This window comes from Erithacus rubecula (assembly GCF_903797595.1).
Source record: "Erithacus rubecula genome assembly, chromosome: Z".
Classification (NCBI taxonomy): Eukaryota; Metazoa; Chordata; class Aves; order Passeriformes; family Muscicapidae; genus Erithacus; species Erithacus rubecula.
This window is the reverse complement of record NC_136661.1, coordinates 7,556,496-7,572,078: the sequence shown is the minus strand read 5'-3', so window position 1 is coordinate 7,572,078 and position 15,583 is coordinate 7,556,496. Positions and strand designations below refer to the sequence as shown.

Sequence of the window (15,583 nt, the reverse complement as noted above, 5' to 3'; positions counted from 1 at the left end):
TTTCGCACATTCATTCTCTTTCGGTCTATTATTCTGGGCGCTAACTGCTAACACCTCATTGTCACCTTGAAATTTCCTCTGCTATTTTGCAATTAAAAGCTTAATAGCCCTGGAAACGGAGTTCATGTGGCGCAGTTTACCATCGCCACTTCGTCTGAAAAGCTTTCTGCTGGGATCCCATTATGTGCTTGAATAAACCTTTTCGGCGAGCAGAAACGGGAGCCGGGGTTGTCAAGTGTTGGGTTACAATGGACTTTCAGGCAGGGGACGTTTTTCTAACATAAATGCGAATCTGGTCCTGTGTATAGATGTTGTCCAATACCAGGATGTGGAAACCATTCCCATCAAATACGAGAAAAGGATTACAGCATTATATCAAACGGGTATTTCAACCTAAACGCCCGATGTGCAGCCAAGCGAGAGAGGGGCCCCCGGCCCTCAGCCAGCCTACCGCCGCGCCGGGCACCTCGGCTCGGGATCTGGCAGCCGCCCGGCCGGCTGCGGAGAAGCTCCGCAGGACCCTCTCCAGATAGTGGGGAAGTAGGGTTATCCACCTTTTCCACCCCCATCACCGCCCCGCAGGCACTTGCACCCTGTTTCTTTGTTTTGAGGGAACGGATTTTCAAGGGTGGGCGCGCATCATCTTTTACGTAATTTTGTGATAGTTAACTGCTTGACCCGCTTCTTCCTTTTCCTCCCCTCGATGGGGACTCCCGAATGTGCAAGAGGCCCCGCGGGGGAAGCCAGTTGCGAGCTGCAGAGTTCAGTGCATGCACCGCGGCAGCAAAAAATTATGTTCTACTAGAGCTGCGAGAAAGTGCCCTTTTCTCCGTATCTGATCCGATTCAGATCGCTGGCTCGGTGCGATTTACAGGTGGAGTGCTCATCCTCCTTACACCCCGCGCACGGCCGGGGGAGAAATACCACGCTGAATAACTCTTCTTCTAAAAGTAGAAAAGTAATGAGGAAACTCTCCAGTAATGAAATACCACGCAAATACCTTCGCAGCATACACTGTGCCTTTTATTCTCTCCGAATATTTCCAGAGTTTTAAATCTGATTTCGTTACTGCGTAGCCTCGCTAAAATCTTTATTTCGTGTAGCAGTTATGGTGGAGAGATGTCTAGGAAGAACAGGGGAGGTCTTGAAGCAACGAAATATCGGGTCTAAGCAGCAACTCCTGCCTGCCTGCGGACGCTACTCCGCGGACAGATGTACTCTTGCCGTAAATTTGTTTTCCCCCAGCCAAAACACATACGACTTGTTTTGTTTTGTTTTGTTTTGTTTTGTTTTGTTTTGTTTTGTTTTCACCACCAATATATTACATTCCGATTCAAGGTTCTCGCTGCCACACGGGAAATGCCCGTTTTTCTTTGAGAAACCTCTCCGTGTACGGAAATGCAGAACACTGTAAGTCCGCCGCATCAGTCATTATCGTTTAAATTTCAAGCAACCTGACTTGCCGTGAATTTCACGTTCCTTTCTATAGCCATCGTTTGCGTTTAGGTAGCTGTCTTGCCGCGGGATGCAGGAGAGGCTGCGGACCCACGGGGGCAGGTGGCTACCGCGGCTCTCCCGCTCTGCGCTGGACCCCGCGGGGACGCGGCCGCAGCCCATCCGCGCAGCTGTGGGCGGCTCCTGGTCCCGGACAGCTGCTGCTCCCAGCATCTCTTTGCACCTGCTAAACTTTGGCTAAACTTTTATCTCAACCCTCGGCGCTATTTCACGGCGTTGGGCCACAGGCGGTAGCAGCCATACACCGTGGGCCGTGTCCCGTGGGCTTTCGAGGCGGGGCCGACGCCGGGAGAAACCTCCCAGACCCGCTCATCTCTCAGCCCCGGGTGCTTTCAGGGCGTGAGCTGTGAGGCAGCAGGGGGTGGGTGCCAGCTTGGGCACAAAACCCTTCGGCACGGGCATCGCCGCCGCCCCTACAGCGGGGCAGAGGCATTCCCCCCCCTCCGCTTCCCTCCCTCCATTACTCCCTCCCTCTGTCTTTCTCTCTCTCCATTCCCCTGTCGGCGCCGGGGAAGGAGGGTGGCGGTGGGGGCGGGCGGGGGGCGGGCTGAGGGGCTCTGGTCTCAGCGGGGCGGCGCGGGCAGCGGCAGTGTCGCTCCGGCCGGCGGCAGCGCTCTGCCCGCCGGTGCCACCGCGGCGGGCGGTGCCTCTCCCCGCCGGCCCGGGGCCGGAGCCGCGCCCTCCCAGAGCCCGCGGGCAGAGCCGCCCGCCTCCTGCCCTCCATCGCCCCGGCCTCCGCCCGCCCTCGCTGAGGCCTTCTCCGCCCCGGCGCCGGCCGGGCTCCTCCCGCGGGCATGAACGGCTATGGCTCCCCGTACCTCTACATGGGCGGCCCGGTGTCGCAGCCGCCGCGGGCTCCGCTGCAGCGGACGCCGAAGTGCGCCCGGTGCCGCAACCACGGAGTGCTGTCCTGGCTGAAGGGCCACAAGCGCTATTGCCGTTTCAAGGACTGCACCTGCGAGAAGTGCATCCTCATCATCGAGAGGCAGCGGGTGATGGCCGCGCAGGTGGCGCTCCGCCGGCAACAGGCCAACGAAAGCCTGGAGAGCCTCCTCCCGGACTCCCTGCGCTCGCTCCCCGGGCCTCCGGGCAGCGCCGAGCCCCCCACGCCGCCGCCGGGGCCGTCGCCCTGCGCCGCTCCGCCGCGCACCCCCGCCGAGCTGGCCGCCGCCGCCCTCCGCTGGGCCACCGAGCCGCCCCCCGCGCTCCCGGGGCCGCTCCCCAAGGCAGGTGAGGACGGGCACCGCGGGACCGGGCGGGAGGGAAAGGGAGGGCCGGGATCCCGGCTGTCACTTCTGGTGGATGGGGCCGCAACGAGTAAAGGCTTTCCATTTTTCCCAACGGGCTCCGTGGGAAGGGAATGGACGGGAATTCCGTCGGGTGCACTTCATCTCTTTAAAAAGCATGGTGCCACGCAGTGTTCGGCCCACTCCCCAGCCAGAATCGCGTACACCGAGAGTAGTAGAGGGGCCGGCGAACGTCGCCGCTGCCAACCGGCTCCCCGACGTGCCGCTTCTGCCCCCGTGCCCAGGTCGGTCGGGAACGAGCTGCATCCCGCCTGGATCACAGCAGCATGTCTTTCTGCCGCTCCTCGTCCCGCCCTCGGGCTGGAGTCGCTGTCCGGCTTCCCGCACCCCGGGCATCGGGATGCGAGTCCTCGTCCAGGACAACACCCGCGCTGGGAGCCTCGGACCAAAAGCGGCGCTAGGAGCCGGAAGGCTTCTGTGGAGCTATGACGACCGGGAAAGCGGGGTGGTGCCAGGGAATGAGCGGGGCAGTCCAGTCATCCCGCGCAGGCCTTTCCCTCCGAGTCGCGTCCGGGCGGCTTGCGACAGGTCGGGGGTGCAGAAACCACCGCCTGCAATGGGCACCTTGTGAGCGCGACCTGTCGGTAATACACATTTCTGGAGGGAAAACTAACACTCCGGAACCGCTGTCGCGTCCCGTCCATTGTCTGAGCGGGAGCTGGCAGTCTCTCACGATAGGGATGTTCGGCAGGCAAGCCGCCGTCAGCTCAGTGGCTCCGCCGACAAGTTGTGACAAAATTTTACTCGGTGCCCCGAATGGGGCGAATCCTGAGCTCCCGCCGCTTCCCGCGGGTCCGTGTGCACTATCGAGCCAGTCCGGCCGTGCAGGCGTTCACCGGACCCCAGCATGGGGCTCTGCTCCTTCAGCACCGGAGCAGCACATTGGGCCCGAGGCTGAGTCCGGCACTGGCGAGGATGCCGGTGGTTTGGGACAGGTTCCCATTTCCCAGCCCTTGGCACCGCCTGCCTGCCCTCCAGCAGCCCCGTCCTCCTCATCGGCCCGGCTCCGCAGGCCGGTCCCCAGGGCCGAGTATGGGGATGTCTCTCCAAATTTCCCGCTGGTCGCAGCCTCCCGCCGGCCCGGACTTTCTCCGCTCTCCATACAAGTCCCCTCTCCCCTGTCCTCCTTTATCCGCTGTCCTCCCTGTCTGGAAAAGGCGGCGGGTAAGGCCGAGGAAGTGGGGAGAGGAGGGGAAAAGGCCGCCTTGCTTCTCCGAGAAAATGAAACTTTCCATCCGTCAGCCAGATATAAATCTGTCGGATAGGAACGATATTAACTTACATGCTCAACTTTCCTTCACCCTGATGTATGAAGTTCCCGGTTTAAAAGATTACAGTAATCACGGGAGGAGAGTGTAAATCGAATCTGATAGCAATAACTTTTGGGGAAGGTCAGGCTCAAGTGAAATGTTACCAAGCAACAGGCATTTTGTTTGCAAAATACAATCAAAGTGTATTGATGAGAAATTCTTCCTTGCCAGCCAGTCAGCACTTTCTGATAATAGCTTTACGGAGCGAAAAAACCAACCAAACAAACAACAAAACATAACGGAGATGTTCATAAATCAAGGCTCTCGGCGCTGCGCCTGCCCCGTTCCCGCCCGCGGTGAGGCCGGGCTGGGGGGCAGGGGTACCCCGGGACCACCGGGAAACCTTTCTGGTTATACAGACCTCTCTCGCATGGTCCCCGGTCCCTGGTTGTCACTGACGGGTTTTTTACCCCGCCTTTTAAGAACAGGAGGATGAATGAGAGCGAAGCGATAAGTGGTGTCCTTAGAGGTTCCTGCTGTCCCTTTCCACCAGACACTCTTTAACCACATGGCTTGCTTATTTCTAACTATCCTGCATGCTCTGAGTGGCAGGGTTTTCTCTATCCTCTCCTTCCACTAACTGTATCAAAATCGCTCTAAAAACGGAGGATGAATCTCCTGTCCATTCGTTTTCTAAAGTACACTCTCAACCTCTTCCTACCCAGGAACTTTATTCTCCTGAATAGCTTTTTCACTGCCGAAGGGATATTTCCCAATATAAGGTAAAATCATATTAGTTTGCTTTTATTACTGATACATTTGACCATTTCGGTGGGACATTTGGGAAGTTCTGAAACTACCTGCGTTGCATCTGTCTCTACTAATCCGGAATGATTCCTCCTCCTGCTACCGTGCCCATGAACATTCCTTGCTCACATGAATTCGTGTTACACTTCTAGTAGTAGTAGTAGTAATCAAGACTTAACAATAAACAATAACTTAACAGTAAACAGTATAATGCTATATTCGTCGTCTGATATTTTCAGAGCCACCTTCTTACTGCAGTGCAGCTGTCTCTGTGTTAATTTCAGAACAGTGATCAGTCTCCTACAGAGTATTTAGTTCTTCGAATATAGGGAAGAAAGTCTGAACTGAAAGTAATTAAAACCAAAACCAAAACGAAACCCAAATCAAGCTAACAAACACCCCACACCTCCAAACGGACAGCAAAAATAAAAAAATCAAACCCACCAACCAAAAAATTCACCCAAAGCAAACGAAAAAGCGCCCACCAAAGCCTTAGCTTTTTGTGTGGTCATGCTAGTTCGGGTATCAGTCTTTCCTTGTAATACGACTAAGGCAAACAGCAGGTACTTTCGAGATACAAGAAAATCCGTGTTGCATAAAAGAGATGTCCTAACAATCAAAGAACAAGCTGTTTTAGCAGAGAGTCAGCAGTAAGAATATTGAAGAAGCAAATTTGGTTCCAAAATATTAGACCAAGTTTTCCAGACAAGTTATTAACTTGAGACCAGCTTTTTCCTCTCACCTATTTTACTTTTATTTGTCCCCTTTACAACATTTGACTCAGGATAAATATAGATAGTCAAGAAGAATTGGGGTAAATACTGTGTCAATTTCATATCAGCTTTATTTATTAAATTGTATTTTACTGTAAATTCATGTATGGTTCTCCTGCTTCTGTTTCATGTATTTGCACTGCATCTCTGATCTGGCTTGGTATCTGTCCCTGCATGCATGTTATCTGATGAATATTCCCCATCTTTTATACCTGTAGGAAAATAGTTTCCTTAGTTTTCTCAGGAATCACAAATACTTAAGTACAGGCAATTTGAAACAGAAGGTATTGGGGGAAAAAAAAACCCCAACACATACACACACACACACGTACATACACACACAAACATACACGCACACACACACACACAGCAGAACAACCCCCTTCCCCCCAAAAAACAAACACGTAAAAAACCTAACCCCAGAGCCACACAAAAACCAACCTTCCCAAAAACAAAAACAGTAACAAAAACCCACAGAAAGACAAAACAAACACCCTCCCCTCCGCTAAAAAAGTAAACCAATCAAGCACCACCACCAGAAATACCGCAAAAAAACCTCAGTGCTCACACAGAACAAAATATCCAAACCCCACAAACATAAAAAATGTCTGAGAACGAGATTTCCTTCTTGAAGCCTAGAATGTCCTCCTGTGAAACTTACGAATTATGAAAAGAAAATAATAAAGCTTTGGTGGAGAGCAGTAGGCTGTACGTTCTAAATACAAAATTATTTTTGTACCTGAAAATGCAAACAATTGCAATTAATACATGACCGCAATACTCATTCAATTCAGTAGCCGCATAGGGACATTTAAAATGTATCTTCACAAATTTTAGTTAATTTGACGATGGCTATTTTGTGGCAATTTTTAAGAAACGGGAATCCCGGTCGCGGCGGCTCCATGAAGGGCTTGGGGACAGTCCCCGGAGCCGATGCTGCCCCAGCCCTCAGCGGAGCGGGCACGGGGCTCTCAACGCAGTCAAAACACAGCCTGACAGGCAGGGAAGCCCGAGGGCCGGCCAGGCGAGCGGCCAGATGCCGTGTGACAGGCTCGGGCCCCGGAGTGACACCGGGGTGGCACCGGGGTGACACCGCGCACCGCCCCGGCCTGGGCGTGGAGCCGCCTGACACCGGCAGACAGAAATGCTCTCAGAAACAGAGGGAAAAATACAGCAGCCTCCATGCTCAGCGGTAGCCAGCGGAGGGTAATTCTCCATGTGTTAATAGCACCGCTTCGATTTTAAATCACCGAAATCTCGTTTTCCGAGTCTGCCCCTGCGAGTGTTAACAGCACGGCGAGACTCGTCGCTGTGACCTGTGCTGCATGAGGAGACTAACCCTGTGCAAAAGCTAAGAGCTGGCGTCTGTGTGGTCTCCTGATGATAAAGATTCAAAATTCAGTGGGAGAAGTTTTCAGAATTAGAAGAAAAAATTTTAGGCGAGCCTCATAAGGATATTTTTAAGGATACAGAAAATCAAGCAAATCTGAAATATCTTGAAAATAGCATTTTGTGAGGATCAGGGAACATATTAGAGATACCTAACCTGATCTGAAGATGTTTGTTTGTTTGTTTGTTTGATTGTTTGTTTGTCTTCTAGAAGAAACACGTATTTTCTCCCCAGTGGTACTTGTTCTCATCCCATAAAGATACACTGTAAACGGGAGCATGAGGTAATCCTGAAATGTGTTCTTGCATTCAGTCCATTTAGTAATACTGGTCACCTCCGTGCAATTTATTTATGTGAAAATTAGGGCTATGATCTTCCTTAAACAGCCTCTCTAACTCTGTCAAGACAGGGACAAGGAAGTTGGATGCCCTCAGACTGCCCTCTAAGTCTTGAATGTATAAATAGTCCATTCACCAAGATTTGCAATAAATGCTTAGTGGAGGGATTAGAAGGGAAAGGCAGCATGAGTCTCACGTTTTCTCAGTAATGGATGAGCTATGCCAATGTCTTAGCACCTCCTCAAAAGGATGCAGATGCCAGTTTGCTATCGGCAAGAAATTCTTGCATTCTGCTAAAGCAAAACTTATGCACTGAGCATATGAGAAAGAGGTAATATACATGTCCTTCTCTGTAATATAGAACATGCAGAGTTACTGCTTCTCTGTTTGCACTCAATGACAGGCAGCAAACCAGTGTACAGACCAGTTCCCAAAATGGGTCTTCCTGCTAAAAGCACATCTATATTCCTCAGATACACACTTATCTTTCAAACCCAAATTAGCAGCATCCCATGTCTCTGTAGGATGGCCCATTGTTTCTGCTGAGTACAGCCGTCCTCATGAGGAGAACCTTCCTTTGCCATGCTCACTGACAAGCTGCGCTCTGCCAAGGTCTTTTCTCTATTTGTAGCACCCATTGTGGTGAGCGTAGTGGCTTCTTGCTCAGCTCAGGCTTGCTCAGACTCTGATTTATTTCTCTCAAGTGGATGAATTGCATTAATAGTATTTTTTTCATGCTGATCTCTAAATGTTAAATTAGCTCACTAACTGAGAAGATGCTCTGCCTTTTCCTGCAATGAGAGGAAGGCAGGAGACGGTGAGCAGTGAGGCTCAGGTGCTTGCACATCTCCAACTGATTCCATCTCATTTGGACAGGTGGGATCATCAGCACAGTTTAAGAGCCTTTGCTTGCCCCTTACAGTTACTTTAGCTAGTTGGGGTGTTTGTCAGGAAAACCAAGCAAACATTTGTATTGGTTTTTGCAGACAGTCCTTCCCATTTGTGTGTTCAAAAGCACTACCCTATGTAGTTAAAGTAGACTGTGAGCCACAGCAGCTTGGACAATGATTCTCCCCCCATGCACTGATGCTTTCCAATAATGTAATGATGTGCTCAATGAGGAAAGCCAGCAGAACTGTGTTCTTGGGAAATAACAATGAACAATCTCAAGCAAGTATATTGACCCCCTTTGGCATGAGCAAGCATCCTTCCCTTCTTGCTGACAACAGTCTTATTTCAAAGGGTTCCGTACTCTGGCCAGGCATAACCAAAGAGTTTTGAGTGTCCACCTGGAGACTGCATGGTCAATGGGCTTGTTTCAGCTCCATACTCGGCTCTCATCCTTCTTAGTTTAGCACACAGAAAGCAAGATACCTGGAACAATTGCTAAGAGAGGTTGTGGGGTCCTCATCCTTGGAGTTATTTAAAACTAGGCTAAGCAGGGAATGAGCAACTTGTTTTTTGTCTAAGGCTGCTCCTACTTTGAAAAGGATATTGTACCAAATGCCAGACTTTTCTAGAATATGTGCTTGCATGGGAAAAAGGCATCAGACAGACATGCTTAAGGGTTTAGAGGAAAAGCTGCAATTCTTGCTGTGAGAGGAACCGATTTCTTTAGAGCCAGAACTGGTATGCATTTATTTATTTGAAGACTTTTAAAACCTTCAATCCATAGTCATAATGGAATGGTTACAATGCTGTTGGAGCTGCAGGGGAATTTTCATCTTCTAAGTGCCCTCTACAGTTCACAGACAATGGGGTGGTGCTAGAGAGGAACTGTGATGTTAAAGTGCTGAAGTTCCTTTGAGAAAACTTGTACTTGGGTGTTGTGTTGCTGCCTTGTAACTAGAGAGAAAGGATGGATATAGCATTATTGATGCAGAAAAAAAATGACCACAGCTTGTTCACTCCCATGTGGGAGAATGAGACAGAGTATATTTAGATCAGGTCTCATTATCCTTTTGCAGTTTTGTTCTCATGGAACATTGCAAAGACACTTTAATTTTTGCAGGATCTTTGAAAAAAACTCACTTTCTCCCCCTTAGAGTCCTGGTCTGTTCACTTGAAGAAGACAGTATCCTCGAGTCTCTGTAAAAGCTTTTGGCCCCAGTTTTCTGTTAACTTCTCTGACTTCTCTTTGCAGATGTGAATGAGGAGCGGTTGGGTGATGCAAGTGGAGCAGACAATGCTGAGACCTACAGTGACAAAGACACAGACCAAAGGAGTTCCCCAGACATGACTAAAGCCAAAAGCTGTTTCAACCCTGAAAGCCCTGAAATTGTTTCAGTGGATGAGGTCGGTTTTGCAGTTCAGAAAAACGGTGGGAGCACAGAGAACCGTCCAGACAGCCCCAAGTACCACCCAGAGCAGAACCACCTCCTGATAGAAGGTCCTTCTGGGACAGTATCTTTACCATTCAGTTTGAAAGCAAACAGGCCCCCACTCGAAGTCTTGAAAAAGATTTTCCCTAACCAAAAGCCAACTGTTCTTGAGTTGATCCTGAAGGGGTGTGGTGGTGACCTGGTGAGTGCCGTAGAAGTTCTCCTGTCCAGTCGCTCTTCAGTGGCCAGCGGAGAGAGAACTTCTGCAGAGTCTGATGGTCTTGTTTTGCCTTCCAACGGGCACATTTTTGAACACACACTGAGTTCCTATCCCATTTCATCTTCCAAGTGGTCCGTGGGCTCGGCGTTCAGGGTTCCCGACACTCTGAGGTTCTCTGCGGATTCCAGCAATGTTGTGCCAAACCCTCTGGCTGTACCTTTGCAGCACCCTTTCCCTCAGCCACCGCGCTACCCGCTGATGCTGAGGAACACCCTGGCGAGGAACCAGTCCAGCCCGTTCCTGCCCAACGACGTCACCCTCTGGAACACCATGACGCTGCAGCAGCAGTACCAGCTGCGGTCCCAGTATGTCAGTCCTTTCTCCAGCAACTCAGCCAGCGTTTTCCGGAGCTCACCTGTCCTTCCTTCCCGCCCGGCAGAAGATCCTAGGATCTCAATTCCTGATGATGGATGCCCTATTGTGTCTAAGCAACCTATTTACACAGAAGATGAATATGAGGAAAGGTCTGATTCTTCAGACTCAAGAATACTCAACACATCTTCTTAGACTGACATTTGACATGTGGCAGATAAGCGATACTCACAGTGCAGCTGAACTACTGGCCCCTAAGAGGAGGGACACGTACTCTACAAATCTCTTGCAATTGTATTGAAAAGGGACTTTGCTTGATAGTGTACTATAGCAATAAAGACGTAACTTATTTAATTTCTTGCACTTCACTGGATAATGCCAAATAGCAATACTCTGGCTTTAGTGCTGAGTGTGTGCTGCAAAGGAAGACTTTATGGATACCAGTTATGGGACTCTAGAAGACTCATAATGGAAACAGAAGCCCAAGGTCTACTTTGTTCCTTAACTCAGAAAAATGGGGATGTTAAACTAGAATACTTGAATGCTGTTTTATAATTGAGAGCTCCTCAGGACATAAGAAATCAAGCAAACATAGTTCAATTGCAAATGGACTAGAACAAGGACCTTAAAATCTTATGCCAGTGATCACCCTTGCAGTGAAAGAAAAGGCAGAAGAAAGAAATACACACATGCAAATAACATGAGCTGCTTCTGTGCCATTTGAGCTTGGACACTTTACAGAGAAATATTATTAAGAGTTATTCTTTTCCCATGGCTAGGTCAAAATGTGTAATGTCAGTGTAAAACCAATTACAACTGTGAATTGCATGAAGTGTATTGTGAAATGAACACCAGATTAAGCATTGTCAGGTTAATGTAGCATGCTAAGGACTCTAGAAAAATAAACTAAGATGATGATCTTGGTTTATGTCATTTATACTGGGCAAATAACATTCTGAAGATAGAGAGCTGATTAGTTCTCAACCGGGGTTAAAATGTCCAGCTCCAGCAGCTGCAGTCAGGGGAAACCTCTTTTTCCACGTCTGGATTTTGCTTCCCTGACTTGTAACTTGCAATTGAGATTAAGCAAAAGTTGTCATCAGGGAAGCTGAGGTCTCTTGTATTTGCACTGCAGATATTTTCATGCTCAGCTGAGTAAAGCAGAGCTTACTACAATCACAGAAAGCAGAAAACAAAAGGCTCTCCCAATGCTTCAGAAGCGTCTTTTTTTCCTTTTCTGTAGAAGTAGCAAAAAAAGGAAATAGAATGTAATAGTGGGCATTTATTTAAAATAATTTTTAGCCAAAAGGCAACTTCCCTTTTCCCTTAGAAAAGTAATGGTTTGAAAAATTTATTGCATGATTGCATGCATTGATTACACTGCATATCTTATGTGTGTTTGATTAACATTAGGAATTGCTTCTGATGAGGAATGCCTCCAAGTTTAATGTCCACTTAGAAGTTTGTTAAGCTTTTAGTATTATTTTGTCAACTGTTCACAAGTGACTGCATATGCTTGACATTTGACTTTTACAAAACACACCTTTGAATGCAGATGAAATGACTCTCCAGTCTTTCAGGTGTGGGGATTACTTCCACACCTCAGAAAAAAGGTGAGGCCACCCTGAAGTTGGACTCTGAAGCAGATGGGCTTGAAAACTGCTGTATAAGTGTATCAGGCATGTTATCTGGTCTCATTATTGATATGAATGCCTCTGTTCTCATTTGGCATTTAATATTCTGTAAGTCTTGTGCACACAGTGAATCTTTCATTTTATAAAGGTACTGAATACGCACAAAAAGGAGAATAAAATAATGACTTTATTTTCCTTTGGGGATAAATTAACTGAAAGATACTTTATCTTGCATAATTTTCCAGCCTGTTCAGAAAAGCATTTTTATTGGTTATGCTACAGAGCAAAGACATAAAAGCAGGGGAAGGGAGGAGAAAAAAAAAATCCCTTATGGAAGTGTAAACATGCAAGCATCTGGAGTTCTCCTAAATGCAGGGTTTCAGTTCTGTACTGACAGATTTGCCTGCATTCACATGGCACTTGTAAACAAATTCATCTTACAGCCACCCCAGAGAGAAAAGCAGTATGTAAAATAATCTTGCAAACAGAAAGGCAGGTGGTAATGAAATGCTGTGCTCCAACACCGTGGGGAAATTGTCAAAGGCTAGGTAAGAGCAGGAGCTCTAAGATAGGCCAGGAGCTTCAGTTTTGAGCAGATTTCCTTCCTTCAGAAATCTTAGGCATCCCCTGTACTTTAAATGAAATCTCAGTAGAGGTTTTTTGGTTTTTTTGCTTGTTTGTGTGTTTGTTTTGTTACAGACGTAGAATCATCTTCAGCCGAAAGGCCAAACTGTGATACCTACAGAAGCTCATACCCTTTCTGGTCTGGTTTTCAGAGAACTGAATTTTGGCAGCTTGACATTGGGACACATCTTTCAAAGAGAGATGACCCTTAGCTAAAATGGAATGAACTCTTATCACATTTGTGGTGAAAAATGCAGATTTGAAAGTATGATATTTAAAATTCTATCTCTTTTGACAAGCCATTTTCTGAAAAATAAGTTAAAGTAATCCCTGCCTCTCATGTTATAAAATAACTTCTGACTCAATTGACAAATACTTTTTTCCTTAAATAAAGCAAATATATCTCTGTTAAAAGAAAAATGTAAATTTTTTTGTTGAGCAGTAATTCTTGTTTGACCACATGATATTTTAGCTATCCAGAAGATTACTTTTTTCAAAAACACGTATTGGCCTGCAGTGATTCTTTTGAGAAATTGCTGTGTTCATCCATTTGTATTGTATAGTGGCAGGCATACAGGCAGATAACATTTTTTGAGGATCCCTTGGCATGTTGGCAAGTTCCACAGTGCTGGGACCTGTTCCTCAGGCTGTGCTGGTGGGAGCCCGGACAGGGCACGCCTAAAACTTGCGTTTTCCTGCTCCATCTTGTGGCAAACGAGGGAATCTCCTCGTCGGAGCAAGTACTTCACGCTGAGGAAGAGAGGGCATCGGGATGAGGAGGGCTGGAGCTGGAAGTATTGATGCTCAAAAGGACCCCCAGGAGGAAAAAAAAAAAAAAAAAAAAAGTATCAAGTAGGATGCCTTGAGCCTGCTGAAGTCTCTGTAGGATCTCAGAGCTCAACTTTTTTTTTTTTTTTTTTTTTTTTTTTTTAACACTTTTTTTTGGGTGTTTGTGCAGCTGTGGCTTTATTGGAGCAAAAGACCTTCAGCCCCGTGCCTTCTGCACAGCTCCCACTCTTGTCTGAGCAGCCCCTTGGGAGCCTCTTTGGGGTTCCCCAGGACTGCTTTTTCTCCTGTCTGAGAGGTGATTTCCCTGTCAGCTCTCTGGGAAATGCCACAGGAAGCTCTTTCTGCCCACAGCTCTGCTTGTCCAGGTCTCAGGCCTGCCAGACGCCAGTGCAGTGGGCTCTGCAGAGCCCAAATCCCCACTAGCCCACCTCTGGCTGTGACTAGGTGGTTGAAGCCAACAACGATGCAAACAATAACAATAATGATTTCTCCCTCAAAGGAAGGCCATGGAGAGCCCTGATGTGTTGCTCAGAGTCTCTGGTACCTCTCACACCTGTAGGTAAGGGAATAGTCAGAGGGACAGCAGGGGTGAGCACAGCACAGTGGGGGTCCCCTGTGCCAAACTGCCCCTTGCCTTGTCCTTGCTGGTGTTGTGCTGCTTTCCTGGGGGTCCTGACTTGTCCTCCTTATGGGTCTGAAGGGCCACCTCTGCAACATTTATTGTGTGCTTGGTGAACAGGCTTACCTCACATTTGTGCTGACATCTTTGAAAAATGACTCTGATTCTCTCAGTATACTGTTTCAGTGATTCATTCTTTATGTGCATTTAATCAGCAGACCTGAGTGGGGAAATAAGATTTATGCTAAATTTATATGTTAATTTTAATATTGAAGCTATCCTGTATTTGAAGAATAAGATCAATTCTTCAATTTCATTTCTTACGTGATATTGCATATTGTCATTACTGGAAAATAAAATTATTTCTGAATGCATACTATCTAAACTTCAATTTTAGTGGACATTTAACTTTGATGCATCATTCTTCTTCCTTCCTTATAAAAACTAACTTAATACAGTATTTAACATTTTCACACTAGTCTGCCACTGGAAGATAACAAAGACAAGAGTTTTTACCCAAAACAATGTTTTGTTAATGCACTCTCTGCAGCGTTTCTGCACTGTCACAGACCACATGTATGACTCAGTGTTGCATGCATGCTACAATGGGAGTCTTGATGAATGGTTGTGTTCCTCACTAGAGATTCATTTCGTTGTTTTCCACATTAGCAGCAGTGTTTGAGAGCCACAGCCACAGCTATTCACTAAGCATGCCTGAACACAGGCCAGACCTGACCTTAAAGGGAGAATCCAACCCTTAGATCACTACCAGATCATGTAGAGGATGGGTACAGACAATCACCTGTACAGAAAGATCTGGTCTCTACAAAGGGAGATATACTTTAAAGAGAGCCTGCTGCCAGAGACCATGCACTCCTGAGGCTGCAACAGAAAGAAAACATTTACAGCATCTTAGGAGTGTAGTTTGCTACTTTATCTCTTTGCAAGCTGTACAGGAGATTAAAATGAGAGATAGATAGGAGGAACCTTTGCAAGGTTACATCCTTGCTCTGCCCTATAACCTGAGAAAGAGTTTTCCCTCTCTATGAGATAAAAGATAACTGCTAAAAGGATTTAATTGTTTTTATCTGAAAATTCTCAAAGAGTTTAAGTGTTCTGTGAACAAGAGAATAGAACACAGTGTTTACCAGATCATGTGTGATAGGACTCTCTTTCTTTTTTTTTCTCTGTGAGAGACAGCCTGTAGCTTTTCAATATCTGACCTATGACTGCCTTCAGCAAGAATTCCTCTGAAAACCTCAGGATTATCCTTAGATAGTTCTGAGCAAACAACTGTCAAAAAATGGCTAAAAAGATCTGAGATTTAAGTATACACTGTTTGGGTTCTTTCCTCCTTCCTCTTATGAGTTTATGAACTTTATAAATTCCAGCTTTCTGCTCTGCAATACCTAGATAAGACCAGAAGGCTTGTGACAGAATTGTACTAATTGCCTTTTTTCCCCCTAGAGGCAGTGGATACATGAATGAGCAAAAGACTGAGGAAAAGTGAAGAGGCAGAATTTGAGACAGGATGAAATCTGTTAATTCTTCCAGGACTTGTGTGGTTCAGGGAGGTGTGCAGGCTCAGGAGGAGCTGGTCTCCTCCTCTCTGGGGAGGGTGAGC

General features: G+C 47.3%; 2 protein-coding genes across 2 annotated transcripts in view; one reads left to right on the top strand and one right to left on the bottom strand.

Annotated features, from left to right (window-relative positions):
• The window catches only part of LOC306814396 (putative COBW domain-containing protein 7), a gene marked incomplete at its 5' end in the record, with an annotated part of 373,307 nt that overhangs the window by 299,572 nt on the left and 58,152 nt on the right, over positions 1-15,583 (bottom strand). The window lies entirely within an intron of this gene.
• On the top strand, positions 2,310-12,195 carry DMRT3 (doublesex and mab-3 related transcription factor 3; the record flags this gene model as incomplete). Its single annotated transcript, XM_079330569.1, has 2 exons — positions 2,310-2,745; positions 9,524-12,195. The coding sequence occupies 2 exons, from the start codon at positions 2,310-2,312 to the stop codon at positions 10,486-10,488; spliced, it is 1,401 nt and encodes a 466-aa protein (XP_079186695.1). The 3' UTR covers positions 10,489-12,195.